At 39.5% G+C, this 17,481-nt stretch overlaps 2 protein-coding genes across 5 annotated transcripts in view; both read right to left on the reverse strand.

The window, feature by feature from the left end:
* oxsr1b (oxidative stress responsive kinase 1b) overlaps nt 1–13,322 on the reverse strand; it is a 34,867-nt gene extending 21,545 nt beyond the window's left edge. The window contains exons 1-2 of one of the 4 annotated variants that reach the window (XR_014125648.1): nt 13,041–13,320; nt 7,550–7,662 (exon numbers count right to left, since the gene is read on the reverse strand). Coding sequence is in view for 2 of the 4 variants with exons in the window: in XM_081722054.1 (XP_081578180.1) it covers nt 7,550–7,662; nt 13,041–13,110 (183 nt within the window). In the remaining 2 variants the exon portion in view is untranslated. Of the gene's footprint in view, nt 1–7,549; nt 7,663–13,040 lie in introns of all 4 variants that reach the window. The other 3 variants (XR_014125647.1, XM_081722054.1, XM_027022391.3) reach the window with 3 other exon arrangements.
* Nucleotides 13,323–15,466: 2,144 nt separating this feature from the next.
* myd88 (MYD88 innate immune signal transduction adaptor) overlaps nt 15,467–17,481 on the reverse strand; it is a 2,542-nt gene continuing 527 nt past the window's right edge. Inside the window, exons 2-5 of the mRNA XM_027022387.3 lie at nt 17,190–17,276; nt 16,712–16,892; nt 16,485–16,576; nt 15,467–16,292 (exon numbers count right to left, since the gene is read on the reverse strand). Of these exons, the coding sequence (XP_026878188.2) occupies nt 16,138–16,292; nt 16,485–16,576; nt 16,712–16,892; nt 17,190–17,276 (515 nt within the window). The 3' untranslated portion in view covers nt 15,467–16,137. The remainder of the gene's footprint in view (nt 16,293–16,484; nt 16,577–16,711; nt 16,893–17,189; nt 17,277–17,481) is intronic.

Below are 17,481 nucleotides of genomic sequence, written 5' to 3' on the forward strand. Positions count from 1 at the left end.
CAGAGAGAGAGGTGGGGGTAAGATATGACAGAATGATGGAGCCTGCAGCAGCACATCAGTCATCATGAGTCATTGTGAAGGACAGACCCCGAGTCAGGATGTTTCCTGCAGTGTGAGGACATGAGATCTGTCTTAATTCATTTGACCAAACAGCATAATAAAAGGAGGTCCTGTGAATTAGTGACCATTCATATGCTCAAATGAACTAGTGGCCAAAAATAGTAAATCACTTTTTTAAGGAGAAAATAAACACATTAGAGTGAATATTAAGAGTATTAACATGACATCGGGCAGCTACTTGGAGATCAGAACATCCAAGCCAAAAATCACTATAGAATCCTTTACACTGATTCAACCCTAACTTACATCTGTGATCTCATGGTCAAAACCTCCACTTGCTTACTAGATTCACTGCCCACACACTTTCTAAAGGATATCCTACCAGATGTAATTAAACCTTTACTAAATTGAATAAACTCCTCCTTGAACCTTGGCTACATACCTAAATCATTCAAATTAGCAGTACTCAGACCACTTACCAAAAAAAATCTAACCTAGACCCATGTCTAGGAAACAGCACTAATTAAAAGTAATTAATGACCTGTTGTTGGTTTCTGACCAGGGTTATGTCTCTTTGCTTATATTACTTGATCTGAATCCAGCATTTAACACTATAGATTTCACACATTCACTATAGCATTTGACAACATTTTACTAGATAATTAGAAAATGTTGGGATTAAGGGAATAGCCCTTTCCTGGTTTAAATCTTACCTATCTGGTCAATACCAGTTTGTTAACCTACATGGAGACTTCTCAGCATACAACATTAGCTATGGTGTCCCACAAGGATCTGTTCTAGGGCCTTTGCCATTTTCTTTATATATGCTACCTCTAGCTGACATTATATGTAAACACTGTGCTAGTTTTCACTGCTACACTGATTCTCAGCTATATGTCTCAGACAAACTACAGGACCTATATCAGCTTAGTATTATTGACGAACGCATAAAGGACATCAGACACTAGATATTGAGGAACTTTCTCTCACTTAATCCTGACAAAACAGAGGTGCTTCTATTAGACCCATAGACAGCAAGGTCCTCACTCTCTAATAACTCAATGAACCTCAATGGTCTCCCAATCACATCTTCCCTTGGAGTTATTATGAAGCTCAGTCTCTCATTCAATTCTCATGTAAATAATATTTCTAGGACCGCCTTTCTCCACCCCAGAAACATTTCAAAAATTAGGAACATGCTGTCCTCACATGATGCAGAAAAGCTAGTCCATGCATTTATCACTTCTAGATTGGACTACTGTAAAGTCTTACTATCTGATTGTACCATTAAGTGCCTAAACAAGCTCCAGCCAGTTCAAAATGCAGCAGCCAGAGTTCTTACTAGAACTAGAAGATTTGATCACATCACTCCTATGTTAGCTACATTAAGTTGGTTCCCAGTAAAATTTCGTATTGATTATAAAATACTTTAAATGACCTACAAAGCACTAAATGGTCTTGCCCTACAGCACCATAGAGAACTCCTAGTGAATTACGATCCACCACATCATCTTAGATCAAAAGGTGCAGCTCTTTACTAGTACAAAGAATAAGAAAATCTACTACTGCAGGGGGCAGAATCTTTTCCTATAAATCTCTCACACTATGAAAACCTTCCTGTAAATGTTTGAGTCTCAGACACAGTCTCAATATTTAAGGCTATACAGTCAGGCATTGTTTGTTGACTGAGTGAGGTGGAGTGCTGATGTTCCAGGGTGCTTCATGCCTGTGTTTTCTTCTGGCTCTTTCCTTTTAGCTGTGCTGTCATAGCTAGATCTGCCAGAGTCCATCTTTGCACATTATAGTTCCCTTGGACATGCCTAATAATCTAATGTCTCTTTCTGCCAAGGTACAACTACCCCAATAGCATGATGTTACTGAGCCTCAACCCATCTCAGCTGCCATGGCTACTCCCACCACCCCCTGATCTCCCCTGCTGTAGCCCACCACACCTCCACCCCAGCCAACTACTACTCCATTGTCCTAATGGACGTTCACACAGATTGGCCGGTTTCAGATACATGCACACCATCGGGACAAGACTAGGACCTCTAGAAAGTTGGACTGGACATTAATTGCTAATTTTTTTTATTTATGTTTCTCTTAAATTTGTTACTCATGGTGAACACTATTGGCCAAGGTTTCTTCCTCGTGCTCTAGGGAATTTTTCCTCACCCTTGGCTTGCTTTATTTGGGGCTTCGACTTGGACATTTGCAAATCTGATATATATATATATATATATATATATATATATATATATATATATATATATATATATGAATGAGAGAGAGAGAGAGAGAGCGAGAGAGAGAGAGAGAGAGAGAGAGAGAGAGAGAGAGAGAAGCGCTATAGAAATAAATTTGATTTGATTTCATCAAGTGAGACTGGCCTTGATTACAGGGTTATGGGACCTCTGTCCCCTCACATGATGCTAAACTGAACGAGCACCATTCAAAGGAAGGAACTAAAAATGAAAGGCCAAAGGCCAGTTGAAATATAGAGATCATTTCTCCACTCCACTCCTCCATTTTAAAATACAAAAGACTTGTTCCAGTAATAAATTGTTTTGGGACATTGAACTTTCTGGTAAAAAGTGAAATGTAGAATCCTGTGAGAGACTCCGTTTGCAGACTTCATTGCCACTAAAACGGTGCCTCTATGTCAAACGATGGTTCCTGATAACTATTAAGGTACTGGACTAGTAATCAGAAGGTTGCTGGTTCAAGCCCCTCCACTGCCAAGTTACCACTGTTGGGCCGCTGAGCAAAGTCTTTAACATGTTTCTGCACCCATGCCCATTCTAGCATGTTAAAATGAAACACTTGATAGAATGCAAGACTATTAAAATAGTCCATCCATCCACATCAAATTTCTTAAAACTAGTATAATTACCTGCATACCCATTTTCAGCCATCTACATGCAACCCCATACTGAATACACCATGTCACTGTTCTTTGTTTCCACAACAATCACACCTGTGCTTTTAAAAAATGCATCCAGTGTAAGATAACTTCTGATTTGTCAGAGAAAATTAAATTACCATCAAAACAATTGCCTGACACATTTAAATTGTATACAGAATGTTAGTAAAATACTTTATTTGCTTGCTCACATCTTTGTACAAAAACGTGTTAATTTCCCCATCACAAAATACACAAGCGTTTAGTTACCACACAATGTACGTTAGCTGTTTATGGCCCAACACTTCGATGTCACTTATTTTCTTTGAATGACACTTATTCACCCCTATGAGTACCAAGTTGTTAGGCAAGGGGGGGGGCTGTTAAATTACTTCACAAGTGTTTACATTTAAGTCATTTAGCAGATGTACTTGTCCAGAAAGACTTACAAAAGTGCTTTGTCATTTCCTCATAGAATTTCATCGTTGTACAGTACAGCAGGTTAGAGTCCAATATGCCAATGAACTAGAATATTGTAGAAATACAGGGATCAATTCTGATACCTTGAGGTGTGAAACACACAAACTCTATAACAGTCAACATCAGTGCAATAAACAATACAATAAGTACTAGAATTTTATCCAGTTGTACCATTTATGAAACATCAGTCGTGCATCCGCCTTACTAATGACTCATCAAGGGCTATCAAACTGACAGACTGTGTGGCCTACAGACCAAGGGGGGAATATAGGACAGAATCAAGGGGGGGGGGGGGGGGCTAACAGCTAGCAAGACTGAGCACAGGCGCAACTTGAACACCTGAAGAACAGCATCTGAAAAACCAAGGCAGATTAAAAGGAGCATTTCTGAGCTACAGAAACTAGCTCTTCTGTACAAGACCAACCTGAAATCAAAACCAAAGCTCTGCAAGGGGCCAGCAACAAGGTGACCGTCTGGTTCCCCACACATATATGAACATAACGTCATACTGATAAACCCACAGACACGCTCTGGATAAGAGTATCGGCCAAGTGCTGTAAATGTAAATGACGCAAGCAACATAAACTGTCCAGCACTTAGCAACCACTTAGCTAGATAACAGAACCACCAAACTGTTTCAGAGTCCAGTCACATTTACCAATGAACAAGTCATGTCAAAGGAGAAATTGTTGGCAGGGCAGAGATTCTTGTGAAGGCCAGAAAAGAACCAAGACCAAAATCTCCAACACTTAACCCAAGACCTAAACCTCCAACACTGAACCTGACATTCTGCCTTGTTTGGTGGTATTATTATTATTTTCAGATTTATATAGCGCCTTATTCAAACTCAAGGACACTTTAGACAGAAATCAGCTTTTACACCCAAATAAATCACTCTCACGCCAAGAAGTGGCAGCCAATGATAACCTACTGCACAGCAAGTTCCAACCTGAGCAACATGGAAAAGTTATATGAAGCCAAAGGATTATATAGGATTATATAGGATTGCTGTAGGTGTGGTATCTCTCAAATGGGTGTGTCATGAACATATCCGATAGCAGGAAGGCAAGATTCAGTAAACTGGAGGTCTGTCCTTATTAAGGTACTGTTAGTATCAGTTATTTCTGCTGACCTTTGGTAGGTGGCTGCACAACATTAACGCATCATGTAGCCTCACATTTGAAACAAGGAATATGTAACAAAGGAACTTAATGTCTCCACTAAAATGTCTAGACATATGAAAGGAGAGGATGCTGGGGGTTTGCCATTTAATAATAATAATAATATATATAAAAAAAAAAAAAAAAAAAAAAAAAAAAAAAACTTTTGATAACCTTGAACTTATGTTACAGTACATTTCCAAATTCTGGTAATATTTTACTTTACATTTGCATAGTTTACAAAACCTGAGAACCTTATTTATGCATATTTATTTATAATTGAATTTTCACAATGACAACTGAATAGAAAATAGGCATTTGGAATGAAACTAACTTTCTCTTTCATTTTTGTGTATTTTTAAATGTGCTTCCATGGAGAAATGAGGCAGAGAAACACAGGCTTGGAACAGAAATGCCCTTGAGCAAAGGAGGGGAAGGCCTCTTCTCGTCACACTGGTGCTGGACAGGCCAACCCCAGCAAGTTGTTCGCGAAAGCAGAACCCGCCTCCTGCACATCAGGGCCTTTGTACAGGGCCAGTATGGGCTGAGAGGGCACGCCCCTGGAAGGGTCCGGGGGCATGCACGGCCAGTATGGGTTGAGGGGGCACACTCCTGGATGGGTCCGGGGACGTTCCACTGGGTGGTTCTCCGCTCAGACTGGGCTTTTCTCATTGCTAATCTTCCTCTCTGGGAGGGAAGAACCAGCCACAGCTCTGAGGATAAGTGTGCCCACCTGCTGGACTGCTGGGTCCATAACTTCAAACACATTCATGAATAAATAAAGCAGGCTTTTACCTTTCAGTTTATTTCAGTTTTTCTCTTCCTATTCAGACACGTTATTTTAAATGTTTAGTCTACAGATGAGAACTAGAGGAAAACTACATGTATTAGTGAAACCTAGCTAAACCTACAGTACTGCTAGAAGCTTAAATAGGCCATTTCAGTAATTATGGTGACCACTGTGGGGTATTTGTTATATCATTTGAAGCTAAGGCAATTTATTTTGCATTCAGCCGACAGGTACAATTACAGGTTTTAGCAAAGCTGCTTACCTTACTCAACAATAACCACCCCTCACAAAAACAGCACATGCTTCACACTGGCTTCAATAAGCAGTGAACACCACTTGACTATCCACAGCTGACTGAAATGCCATTACTTTCAGCTCAACCCACTGAAGGATTACCACTCGCTCAGAGGGTGTGCCCCTCCTCCTCGTCCCGCCGGGGCACTGCAGCTGGGCCTGCGTCAGTAGCAGCATGACCTCATGTTGAAACGCTGGCCCCCGTGACAGTTGTTGCCTCAACCCTCCCGCCCATCTCCTTGAGTTGCTCGGCACCCGCATGCCTGCTTCGTTCCACTGATTCCATTATATCAAAGCAGATAGGATTCCAGACACACATTTGTGTGGAGGAAATTCTGCTGATTCACTCCACGGTGGGAAGTGCAGAGAGAGAGAGGGTAGTGAAAGGGGTGCTATGCTTCAAAATGAGCAAAGACAACGAGCTCAGCAGATCACCTGCACAGACAATTTTCAGTCCTATTAGAAAAGGGAGAAATAAACTCTAAGAGACTGACAGAATATTAACTGGGGTTAAGGGATGTCTGGCTTGGGAATAAAGGTTAGGCTAAAGGAAGGTTCAGCTGGCCTTCTGCATGTCAAGGTGCATAGCCTGGAGGCCCTGGTCGTAGAGTTTTCTGGTAACCCAAGATGTTGATGCTGTTCTCCAGCCACCTCATGCAGTCACTCAAGTTTGTGATGATGATCTGAATGGAATGTCTCAAGGAGCTCTCCAGATCGCTAATCATTGGCTCATGCACTGTATGTGGGCTGTTCATATAATGTGTACCTCGACAAATCTAACCTGCATCTTTTGGTTTTATTTGCATGTTACTGCATAGATGATGCCAGCAGTAAACTAGTCATGCTCATTGATGACTAGGGATCCTAGCCTGTGTAAAGCTGCTTTGTGACAACTTGTGTTCTAAAAAGCACTACATAAATAAACTTGACCTTGCTATTCTGAGCCGTGGCTGCAGGGATCTTTGTTTAAGTCACAGCTGCTACAAAAGTCAAGTTTCAATTAAGCTAGTACCTTTTAGTACCTAAAAAAAGCTGATTGCCACATCTTGCTGTTGAGGGGGAAAAAAAACATTTAATGAGTAGTTGACAGAAGACAAGTGACAGAGCTACAATGCTGGTCTTTGTGCCTTGCCTTTGGGAGGACCTCTCCCGTCTGGTCCTCGACGTCACGCTCATATGGTGTTCTCTGTGAGAAACTGATGCATAGCTTAAACCCTGCTGGACGGGTTTCTCATGTATTATAGCAGAAAACGTTATAAGGAACTTTACAGGGGTTTTTGTTTAGCAGCTTTTGAGAAGCAACATAAACCAAAGGTTTCGAAGAACTTTTTAATTTGTAAATGCAGGACAACAATGTAATATCAGAAAACAGAAAACGTCATGTGTCTTTGTGGTGTACATGAGTGAGTCTGTATGTGAGTAAGAATGTGTGTGCAAGTGTGAGTGTGACTATGTAAATATGAATGCTTGAGTGAATATAAATGTGTGTGCAAGTATGTGAATGAGTGAGACAGTGTGTGTGCATCAATGTGTATGTGAGTGTGTGCATGTGTGAGTAAGAATGTGTGTCAGCTAAATGATGTAAATGTAAGTGTGTGCATGCATGTCTGAGTGAGTGTGTGAGTATCAATGTGTATGTGCGCATGTGTGTGAGTATCAATGTGTGCAAGTGTGTGTGAGTATGAATGAGTACGCGAGTGTGTGAGTGTGAGTGTGTGTGTGTGTGTGTGTGTGTGAGGCTGTATGAATGTGTGTTCATGAATGTGTGACATTGCGAGTACGAGTGTGTATGCACGTGCATGTGTGAAAGAGGGCGTGCGAGTATGAATTTTGTGTTTGAGTGTGTGAGTAACATTCCAGTACCAGGAGCTCATCCATGCTGGTCTGGCATTTTTCCAGGTTGATGCGTTTAATGGCAACCTTCTCCTTCCTGGGGACGCAGTAGGCAGCCTGGACAACAGCTGTGGCTCCGCTCCCTGGAAAAAAGCAAAGACCTTTCAACACTGCAATATGTAATCAAAAGACGACCACCCATCTCCCAGTATTTTACCCAGCCTGATATTACGCAAATTCATTTTAAAGGGCCCCCATTAAGGACAAATTATTTTCCCTCAATTTATTAAGGATTTTAAAGCAATATGTAAATATTGTTCATTTCAAAACAGACTGTTCACTTCAACAGTCCATACAATCTATGTATGGAATCCAAGCTGCAAAAATAGTCCATTCTGAAATCACCATTTCTGTAATGTCATGAGAACAAACTCATTTACATATCTCCACCTATTCAGTTTAGCCCTGCCCAATTATAGTGCAGTAATGCACTTACAATACATGTCCATTACAACAGAGTGCATTTATCTTATATCCATCTTAAAGGCACAGTAACAGTCTGTTTAATTTTGAGTGATAAAAGAGGTTTGAAAATGACACACAAAAGTTGTAAGTGGATGTCAAGAAAAAAAAATAAAGACAAGACAAACATTAAAAAGATGTAGAGGGCCCTTTAAGTGCAGCTTTCAGTTAACATGGAAGCCTTTCCCCCATCTAACCCTAACCCTTAACCCCTAACCCTAGAAATTCAATGACTCACCTGGTAAAGCACACACCCTACATTTCATTATCTAGATAAACGTCTCGAAGACAAAACATTTACATTTTTTCCCCAAATCACGAGGAGTCATTTGATTAATTATTGTCAATGTCTACAATGAAATGTAATAAATTAAATAAACAGAACTTTCTTTGGCAAACACACACAAAATGAACTAGAAAAGTTGGCCAGCAATTTTCATATCAGTCCATTCCTACTTCCAAGCCAAGCTTTGGGTCGCATTCATCTGAAAATGACTGGTAAGGACTAGAGAACAAACAGAGTGCTGAGTCAGCACTGTCCCATCTACCTGCTGGGAGCCCAGTCCCTGCCAGTTGCCCCGGGAGAGCAGGCCCCAACCCAGTAGCTCCTACAGCTCAGCTGCTCCACTGACAGCCATGCAAAACAGAATGAGAGCCACACCTCTTACCAACTGTGGGGTTAACCCAGCTGATCTGACTTAACCGTAACCCCAACCCAGTCTCGTATCACAGCAGGTTTGCACAAGACGAGAGCACAACGTGCACAGAAACCAATGTGCACAACATCGCAATCAATAGCCACACACATGCACACTATCCCAAACATCACTCATATGTGGCACAGTTTTGGTACATTTCTGATATGTAAAGCACAATATTGATGTTGGCGCGGGGGTGTTAACCCCAACACTTTGAGCAGGGAACACTTTAACCCTTCTAAGATCTGGATTAGGGTTAACCCTAACAGTATGAGAAGGGAACACTAACCCTGCTAATGTTTTAAGAAAGAAAAACTGCTTCTGAGATGCAATGTCATCACTTCATAATCCTAAACAACAACAAACTGCAGCAGTCTCATCTGGATAAATACAGTGGGGCAACTATGAATAAACAACAATGAGTGTTCTGCTAACAATAAATAACAAGGACCATTTCATTAGCTCCAGGATTTTGTTTTTAAAGAAAATGTGAAACCATCATCTGGTATGTGGGCTATGTTAAATTTAACTTTTTGTTTTGTTTTTTTATGTTTGACCAAACTAAAATGTTTGTCAACAGCAGATTAACTTACCCGGAGATACATATAACTGCACCAGGGTGTGTAAAGTCCACACAGGTCTGAGCGGCACAATGCCACCTCAGAGCAGTGTTGCTCAATAAGATCCTTCAGTCACGGATCTGAGTTTGCACTTCCTGGTTTTTTGGGGCCTGCTGTGTCTCTGCATACGTCCTGCATGTGACTCATGAGCGTCTTAATAACGGCAGGAACAGCTAGGCATCCTCCACCAGACCAGCGGGCTCTAGAAATAACCCCTTACAGCAGGAGCAGCAGGGATTACCTTTTGGGCTACCAATACATTCAGCTACGATCAAACACATTTGTTTGTTTGTTTTTGTTTGTGTGTGTGTGTGTGTGTGTGTGTGTGTGTGTGTGTGTGTGTGTGTGTGTGTGTGAGAGAGAGAGAGAGTTTGGGGAAGGGCAAAGCCTTGTCACTTAGTATGAGCCAATATCTCCCTTTGGAGTTACTTATTCAACTGCATGTTCAAACCCACACATTTATGTAATATACCGCACATTTGTGTAATATAACACATTTATGTAACATAACAAACATTTGTGTAATTTAGCACAAATCTGTGTAAAATAAGCTTGTCCAGAGAAGGAAGTGATTGACCAATACAGCACTAATCCGGTAAAGGATTCCTTACCCGGGGTTATGCCAAAAATGTTTACCCACATTTATATTTCCATCAGGTCCTTCCCACAGCTCAGGGAAATTTTATTTGAATCTGTGACATTCAAATATGTGCTTATTATAATTTTATGCTTCAGCCCAACATTGGTAAGCTCTCTAAAAAAGTCTTTAGTCAGTTTACAATTCAAAAATATATATTTATTATTTAACAAAGAAAAACTATACTGCAATAATACACACAAGCTTTTCACAACTTTTGCTGCACAGGCTAAAATACTGAAAGCTACTAAACACTCAATCTGCCTTTGAAGAGAAAGGCAAAACATACAGCCTTCATGCATCACGTGAATGTGCTTAACTACTACTGTGGATTCTGGATCACAGCTTCTAGTTTACAGACCGGCCAATCACCAAAACCCCCAGTTTACAGACCAGCCAATCACCAAAACCCCTAGTTTACTGTTCTGCCAACCACCAAAGTTCCAGAGTCCACAACAATAAAGGGTCAAGAAAGAGGCCTGCCATCATATCACAATAATTCATTTCCCACATCAGGTGTTTGTTTACTATAATTTCACACTTCAGCCCAACACTGTATGTAGACACAGATATGATGAATTACAGAGTAACTGCCAGTTTTCAAATGCTAGAATAAAAAACTATGTCTATGGTTAGATTAATTAAAAAATAATAATTTTAGTATATTTTAGCCAAACACACTCCTTCTAATGCTTTTTTTTATAATTATAAACCTTTTTTAATTTAATATATTTGAAGACATAAGCAAACAAACAACATTGTATTAGTATATTAAAAAAGCATTAGTGAGTTCTATTTGTCTTTGAACAGACAATAATTCTGAAACTCAGCCAGATCTAAAAAAAAAAAATAAAAATGCACAAATATTTAAACACTCAAATCTCTCCAGTGTTTTTTTCCCTTCTTGTCCTTACAGGTACTTGGCCCCAATACTGACAAAGTAGTTAAAAGTACCTAGTTTTGTATACGAGATATATATATATAACTGCCACACTGCCATCACTGCGACGACGAGACACACTGCCTAACACTAATCTTCCACACCATGCTCATTTGACCATTTACTTTACATATAAACCCCATGATGCGTCAGAACCTTTATGAAACCCATACGTATAGTAAGACTTCAACAGTGCACATTTATTTAATGCAGTATAGTGTAACTCTAATATCATCATATTGTAGAAACTAATTCTGCCTTATACATTAATAAACAGCATGTATGTGACACAGATGACTATAATGACATCTGAACCCATGAATCATACATCGCTTTGCCATTAACTAAAATAGCTTCTTAACTATCTATAAACTCTCTCAGTCCTGTAAAATTAGCCATGCTTCCTTAGAGTTGTTTTCTCTACTGTCAAACCATGAACAGGATTTTATGGGCACATCAATAACTTTCACAGCTTAAGAGCAGTAAAGTTTGACTTCATGAAACATATTAGAAAACTATCTGCCGTCCCAAGCCAGCAGCCTGCTATGCCAAAGACCAGCCTGGACAGAGTCAGCCTGTATGACCCGTGTTATCAGACAGAGCAAGTAACAAATATAAGCATCCTAATCTAATCATCTTTGGCAATCAACGAGGCTGAAGACTACTCTCCTAAACATTAATATCTGGGTTTCAGGAACCATCTGAACAGACTCGTTACAGCTAACACAGGCTCGAGCTGCCAGTACGCGGAGTATGCGTCTCCATTAAGAGATGTTTAGAAGTTTGCACAAATTATGCATTTTAGCACATTCAATAGGAGATTCACTTATTTGGCATGACTTACTGCACACAAAAGCAAAGTTGTGCCCTGTGTTCAGTCGTTCACTAGATTGTAAAAATGTCAAGTTATGCGAGATGTATATACCAAAATAAATTGTCTACATATGCCGCCCATTTTCCACGGCAGACAACTAAACGGAAGAGAGAGTAACCAGGTAATCAGACAATCCGTATGGCATTTAATCTGATAATCAGACAATCCGTATGGCATTTAATTTGATAATCAGACAATCCGTATGGCATTTAACCTGATAATCAGACAATCCGTATGGCATTTAACCTGATAATCAGACAATCGATACGGCATTTAATCTTATAATCGGACAATTCATCAACATTTACTGCGTTTTATCAACCGTAACTGTGGGCGGCTCCCCTTCAGCAGGCCTGCTGCGTATTGTGTTTGAAGCAATCTTTACAAACAATCTTAACAAATAATTTTTTGAAACAATTCGTCATGGCCAGTCTTATACGTGAGACTCTGTAACAATAACTCTGCCGACATGTGAACAGATAGCCCATCCTATTTTATCTAATCCAGGTCATGTGCCGAGTAACAGACCCTCGCAGAATAAGGAAATGTTTCTGTCTTTGGGCTTGTGAGCATTTTCATCCATTTTGATCCGTTTTTTAATCCGTAATGATCTGTGCCACTACCACCTGGTAGGGTTCGGGTTCGGGTTCAGGGTTAGGCTAGCCAGATCTCCGACCGTCATGTGCACCGGTCTGAACGGGGAAATGCGAACCATTGGGTTGGGTTTGGTTTTTTTGTGCGCCACCCCGTACAGAAGGGAGTTGTAACACACTGCACAACTAAAACACCCCAAGTCAATGTTTAATGTTGTTTCCTAAACCAACATCTAACTCGGAGAGTCTGCGACCAACCCTAGTCCATTAGCTAGTGGCTAACCTACCTAACATCAGACAAACCGACACACAGATATCAAACCGGGTGTCACTAATGTCAGAAACCCTGCCCAGTCGCCGATACCAGTTAGTTAAGTTAGTTATTATAGTTAGGTAAGAAAGTTAGCTAGTTAGTTAGTTAGTTAGTTAGTTAGTTAAGGCGAGGGGACTGTCTGCTTGGTGGTGTAGCTATCTTATTTTAGCTTAGCTTATTTTAGCTTAGCTACCAGGTGAAATGCTCCATTTTCATGCAGGCAGAATGTGTTATGTGGCCAACATGGACAACTTCATAGCTCTCTATCTACCCCTAACCCTGCCTATCTGCCTCTACCCCTGCGGTAACGCCTATCATACCCACCGATGACCTCCTGGAGCTCGTAATCATCCTTGTTGATGGACCAGGTTTGGGCGCTCAGGTCCTCCGACATGGTGACTGGTGTGATAAAGTCCTACTTCTACTTAAATACTGTCCAAGCTTGCAGATTATTCTCTGAAAACAAGTAGATTGAAAAGCAGGCCGTCCAGCGACAGTAAGTTCCCTTAACAGTGATCCTGCAAAGCTCCTACTATCATTCCCAAAGTTTGCCACCAGCGCCACGGCGCGCCTGCACATTCCTGCGGAACACAGCGGCGGCCATGTTGGGAGCGGCAGTGTTCAATACAAAAGACAGAAGTAGTGTGTAATGTGTCATGATCTCTCAAATATTGTGCTACGAATATAAGCACACTGTTATGTAAAAATATTTAAATAATTGTAATCCCATAAGACACTCCAGATTTGACGTATGTAAGACTGTGACACGGCAATTTACCGCAAACCCTTTGTGATTTCAACACCTGTCATGGCGGAAAATAACTCCCATTCCGAAATAGGCGCTTCAACAACGCAAACGTCTCATACGTTTACAAATCGAGTATGCTTCCTATCACTAGAATTGAATTATTATTTCTTCCGGTTTAAAATGCAGGTCGCTCTCTCGCTCGCTCTCTCTCTCTCTCTCTCTCTCATATTATCTCTCAAGCTGTATACACGCGCGCATATATATATATATATATATATATATATATATATATATATATATATATATATATATATATATATATATATATATATACATATATATATATATAAAGTAGATATTATATATATATATATATATATATATATATATATATATATAAAGATGTCTGGTCCATCTGATGAAGGACCTCTGTCCGAATCGTCCTGTTTCTCTGAAACTACAGTTTTGAGAAAGCTTGAGAAATAACAAGGGCTGACAGAAGAGCTGGAAAAGATTTGGGGGGTGAAGGCAACTATGGTTCCTGTGATAATCAAAGCACCAGGGGCTGTAGGCAAACAGGGAGAATGGCTGCAACAGATCCCAGGAAGAACATTGAAACATTCAAGATCTTGGTCAGAAGAGCTTGGGCCTGGGAGCCTGAGAGTCCTGCTTAATATATATATATATATATATATATATATATATATATATATATATATATATATATATATATATAGAGAGAGAGAGAGAGAGAGAGAGAGAGAGAGAGAGAGAGAGAGAGAGAGAGAGAGAGAGAGAGAGAGCCTAATAATGGCATTGCCAAATATGAAAAAAAAAAAACACTGTATAACATCTATATTTAAATATTCTTTATTGCTTTTAGCAAGTACAAAAATGTCTTTCAGGTTTTTAGAAAGAGCTAAATGTGCTATGACTGAGAAGTATGCTGAAAATGGGCTTAATTGTTTGTTGCCCTCCTGTGGCATAAACGTTAAAACATTCTTCTTGACTTCTGAGATATATATATATATAATCAGTCTTTCCTACCTGTGACTTGGTTTTCCATCCTCATGGTTTTCCATCCTCACTCTTAGGAATGTTTGAATCCCAACTTTCAGGCAGATAGCTAGATAGCTAGATAGACGGGGTTTTAACTAAGAGAACTCAAAGGATTTGCTTTGCTAGAATTTCAACATTTTTAGATGGAAGGGTTAGGGTTAGGGTCAGGGTTAGGGTTAGGGTTAGGGTTAGGCTTAGGCTTTCAAATTTCTCAAAATAAATTGGTTAAGATTATTTGAAATTTCCCAGTGAAAATATATATGGAATTGTCTCTTTATAAAATGATGGATTGAGTAAAAGTGTAGGACAGACTTGCATTTATAATTATTTAAGGTGCATAAGATATTTTGTTCAGTTGAAAGTTATTCTACTAGAAGAACCAGAGATTTGATTCCACCTGGTTTTTAGTGTGTAGGGACTCCTTTATGTATGCAGCTGCAAGTCTGTGGATTTGGTTGCCAAGGTTTTAAAAATGATAAGTAATGGTACCAATTACACATGTATGTTATTTTTAATTTTACTTTAGTTTTGATGAAGAAATGTATTGTAATAATGTTTTATTATTCAGTTTTCTTCTGCTGCCTTTTATGGGACCTGGTATTGTATAAGGGACCACAATGGAAATAAGTCTTTGGACTTTTTTTGTTATCCCAGTCTGTTTGTATTATAGGTACCACATGGTATATTAGTGTGGATAGTTTGTAAAATATGAAATTATGTAATCTAATCAAATCCCTCCCCATTCTTCTTTACATTACCGACATGTGTTATGGATAGCAGGGATGTAAGTAATTGACCAGATAAACTCTGGTATTGAGACAATGTGAATGTGGTCACTGGATATGACTGAGGTCAGAAGACCTTATTACTGTTTTTATGTTTATGGTATCTTTAAAGAAAGGATTCTATTTAAAATAGTACAATAGGGTTTTCACAGAAAATGTGTGAATTTGAATATTTTATTGTATGTGAAGTTTAAAAAAGTACATTAATTCATTGAAATAAGGGGTGAAATGAGATGGAAAGTAAATTGTGCAAAACACCTTTGATATTCATTAAATACATAAATAATCAGAAAAAAATAACATTTCAGTGGTGCCGATATAAAAAATCATTCAACCTGCAACCAATAAGAACACGCAAGCATTGTTCCACTGCTCCCGATAACCAGCCCCCGTAATACAAAACCGCAGCAGCCACAACCCCTAAAAAAGTACTAAAAGAAGCAAGAGTTATGAACACTGCACACTCCCCCTGAACTGCACACTCATTACCCAGGACTCAGTATTTGTGCCCCTGCTATTATACTGTCTTATGATGCTGTACACAGAACCACATGAGAAAGAGCAGATTATGGTCAGCCTATTCTATTTTATTCATTTTTTATTTTTACCAAACTAATGCTATTGCTAAAGTGTGATTGCAGGAGGCACTATAATATAAAATGATCTTTTTTGTGACTCTGCATTAAAATAATGTTCAAAACACAGTTCAGACATTTGGGAAAGCTTTTCATGTAAACAACTGTGAAAATTATTCCCCATCCTGTTCTCTAGAAGCCAGTGTGGGGGTCCCCTTATAACCACAGGGTTAGATGTAAGACATTTGTAGTGGTTAGGGTACATAGAGGGCTTTGGCCAACCGATTCCAGAACCAGGACTGTGTACAAGGTCTGGTGTAGTCACAGACAGTCAGGAAGCGGAGAATGCTGGGAAAAGGCCTCTTCATGGGCTTGTATACCACAGGAATCAGTCGTTTCGTACGAGCACCTTTATAGGAAACATGGAAAGCCACTGATGAAACCATACGACACAGCAGGAAACACTAAGAGGTCACAGGAAGTTTCAATAGAGACTCATTGTTTGTATAGCCTCAACACGCATGTGTTTAAACTCTAGTGAAATACAAATGACCATGTCAGTGAAAAAGGTGTGAAGTATATCAGCTGGACAAAAATGTACCTGGGCAAAGGCTGAGGGCAAATTTAGTCTGAAAATCACAGGCATCACTGTCCAGGTAATCATCAGATATGACCACCACCATCTTCTTACACCTAGACACCCCACAGTCAGGATTTTTCACTGAACATAGGTCATCCAGTTCATACAATAAACATTTTCACTATAACATCTATTCACTGCAACACAAAACTGAAAGTAACCACCAACCATATTTAGTTGCCACTTACCTCTTCTCAATGAGTTCGCTGGTGATGGTCCACACGCACGTGCCAGGAAGAACATCTCGGTCAAACACACACAGCTTGAGCTTGTATTCAGTTTGCTCTAAGTGTTTGATCATCTCGTGCACAAACTGCAAGTCATTCTTGCAGTAGCAAATAAAGGCGTCAAACTGCTCCGGCATGAGATCTGGAGACATCACCAAATTGTACAGTGCTAAGCACACTTTTACTGGCTGAGAACTGACTTTCAATTTAAGCAAGATCATGGTAACTTTATAATTACAAAGTAATTACAGCAAGGAAACATACAGTGCATATTAGTGAATGATGGTTTTAATAAAAGTGTTACACTCATCTTGTTAATCAAATGTTCTACACCATGCATTTGACCTTGTCCATATAAATGTGTTTTATTTGCTGAATAAAACACATCATAATACATAAATAACTCAAAATCGTAATCATGTAGTATGTTTTTACACACCATCATGCACTGTGATGCCTTGATCTTGCCTACTGTCCACCTCTGGGACTTGAACTTGCCTTTCCAAATACCTCCGGCAATCCTCATCTGCAACAGCACATAAAGACAACTTTAGCTTCTTTTACTTCATTAAAATAAATCTTGCTGCAAATCTATAATATGACCTTTATCAGTCACTTAAAAACATTCCCAAATTAACCTTCCAGAGAACGTATAAAATGCATTTAATTACAGATGTAATATTTCAAGATGATATTAAAAACGTGGTGAAAAGGGGAATTGGGTGGTTTGT

The sequence above is a fragment of the Electrophorus electricus genome, chromosome 1 (genome assembly GCF_041902795.1).
Source record: "Electrophorus electricus isolate QZ-2024a chromosome 1, ASM4190279v1, whole genome shotgun sequence".
In the NCBI taxonomy this organism is placed as follows: Eukaryota; Metazoa; Chordata; class Actinopteri; order Gymnotiformes; family Gymnotidae; genus Electrophorus; species Electrophorus electricus.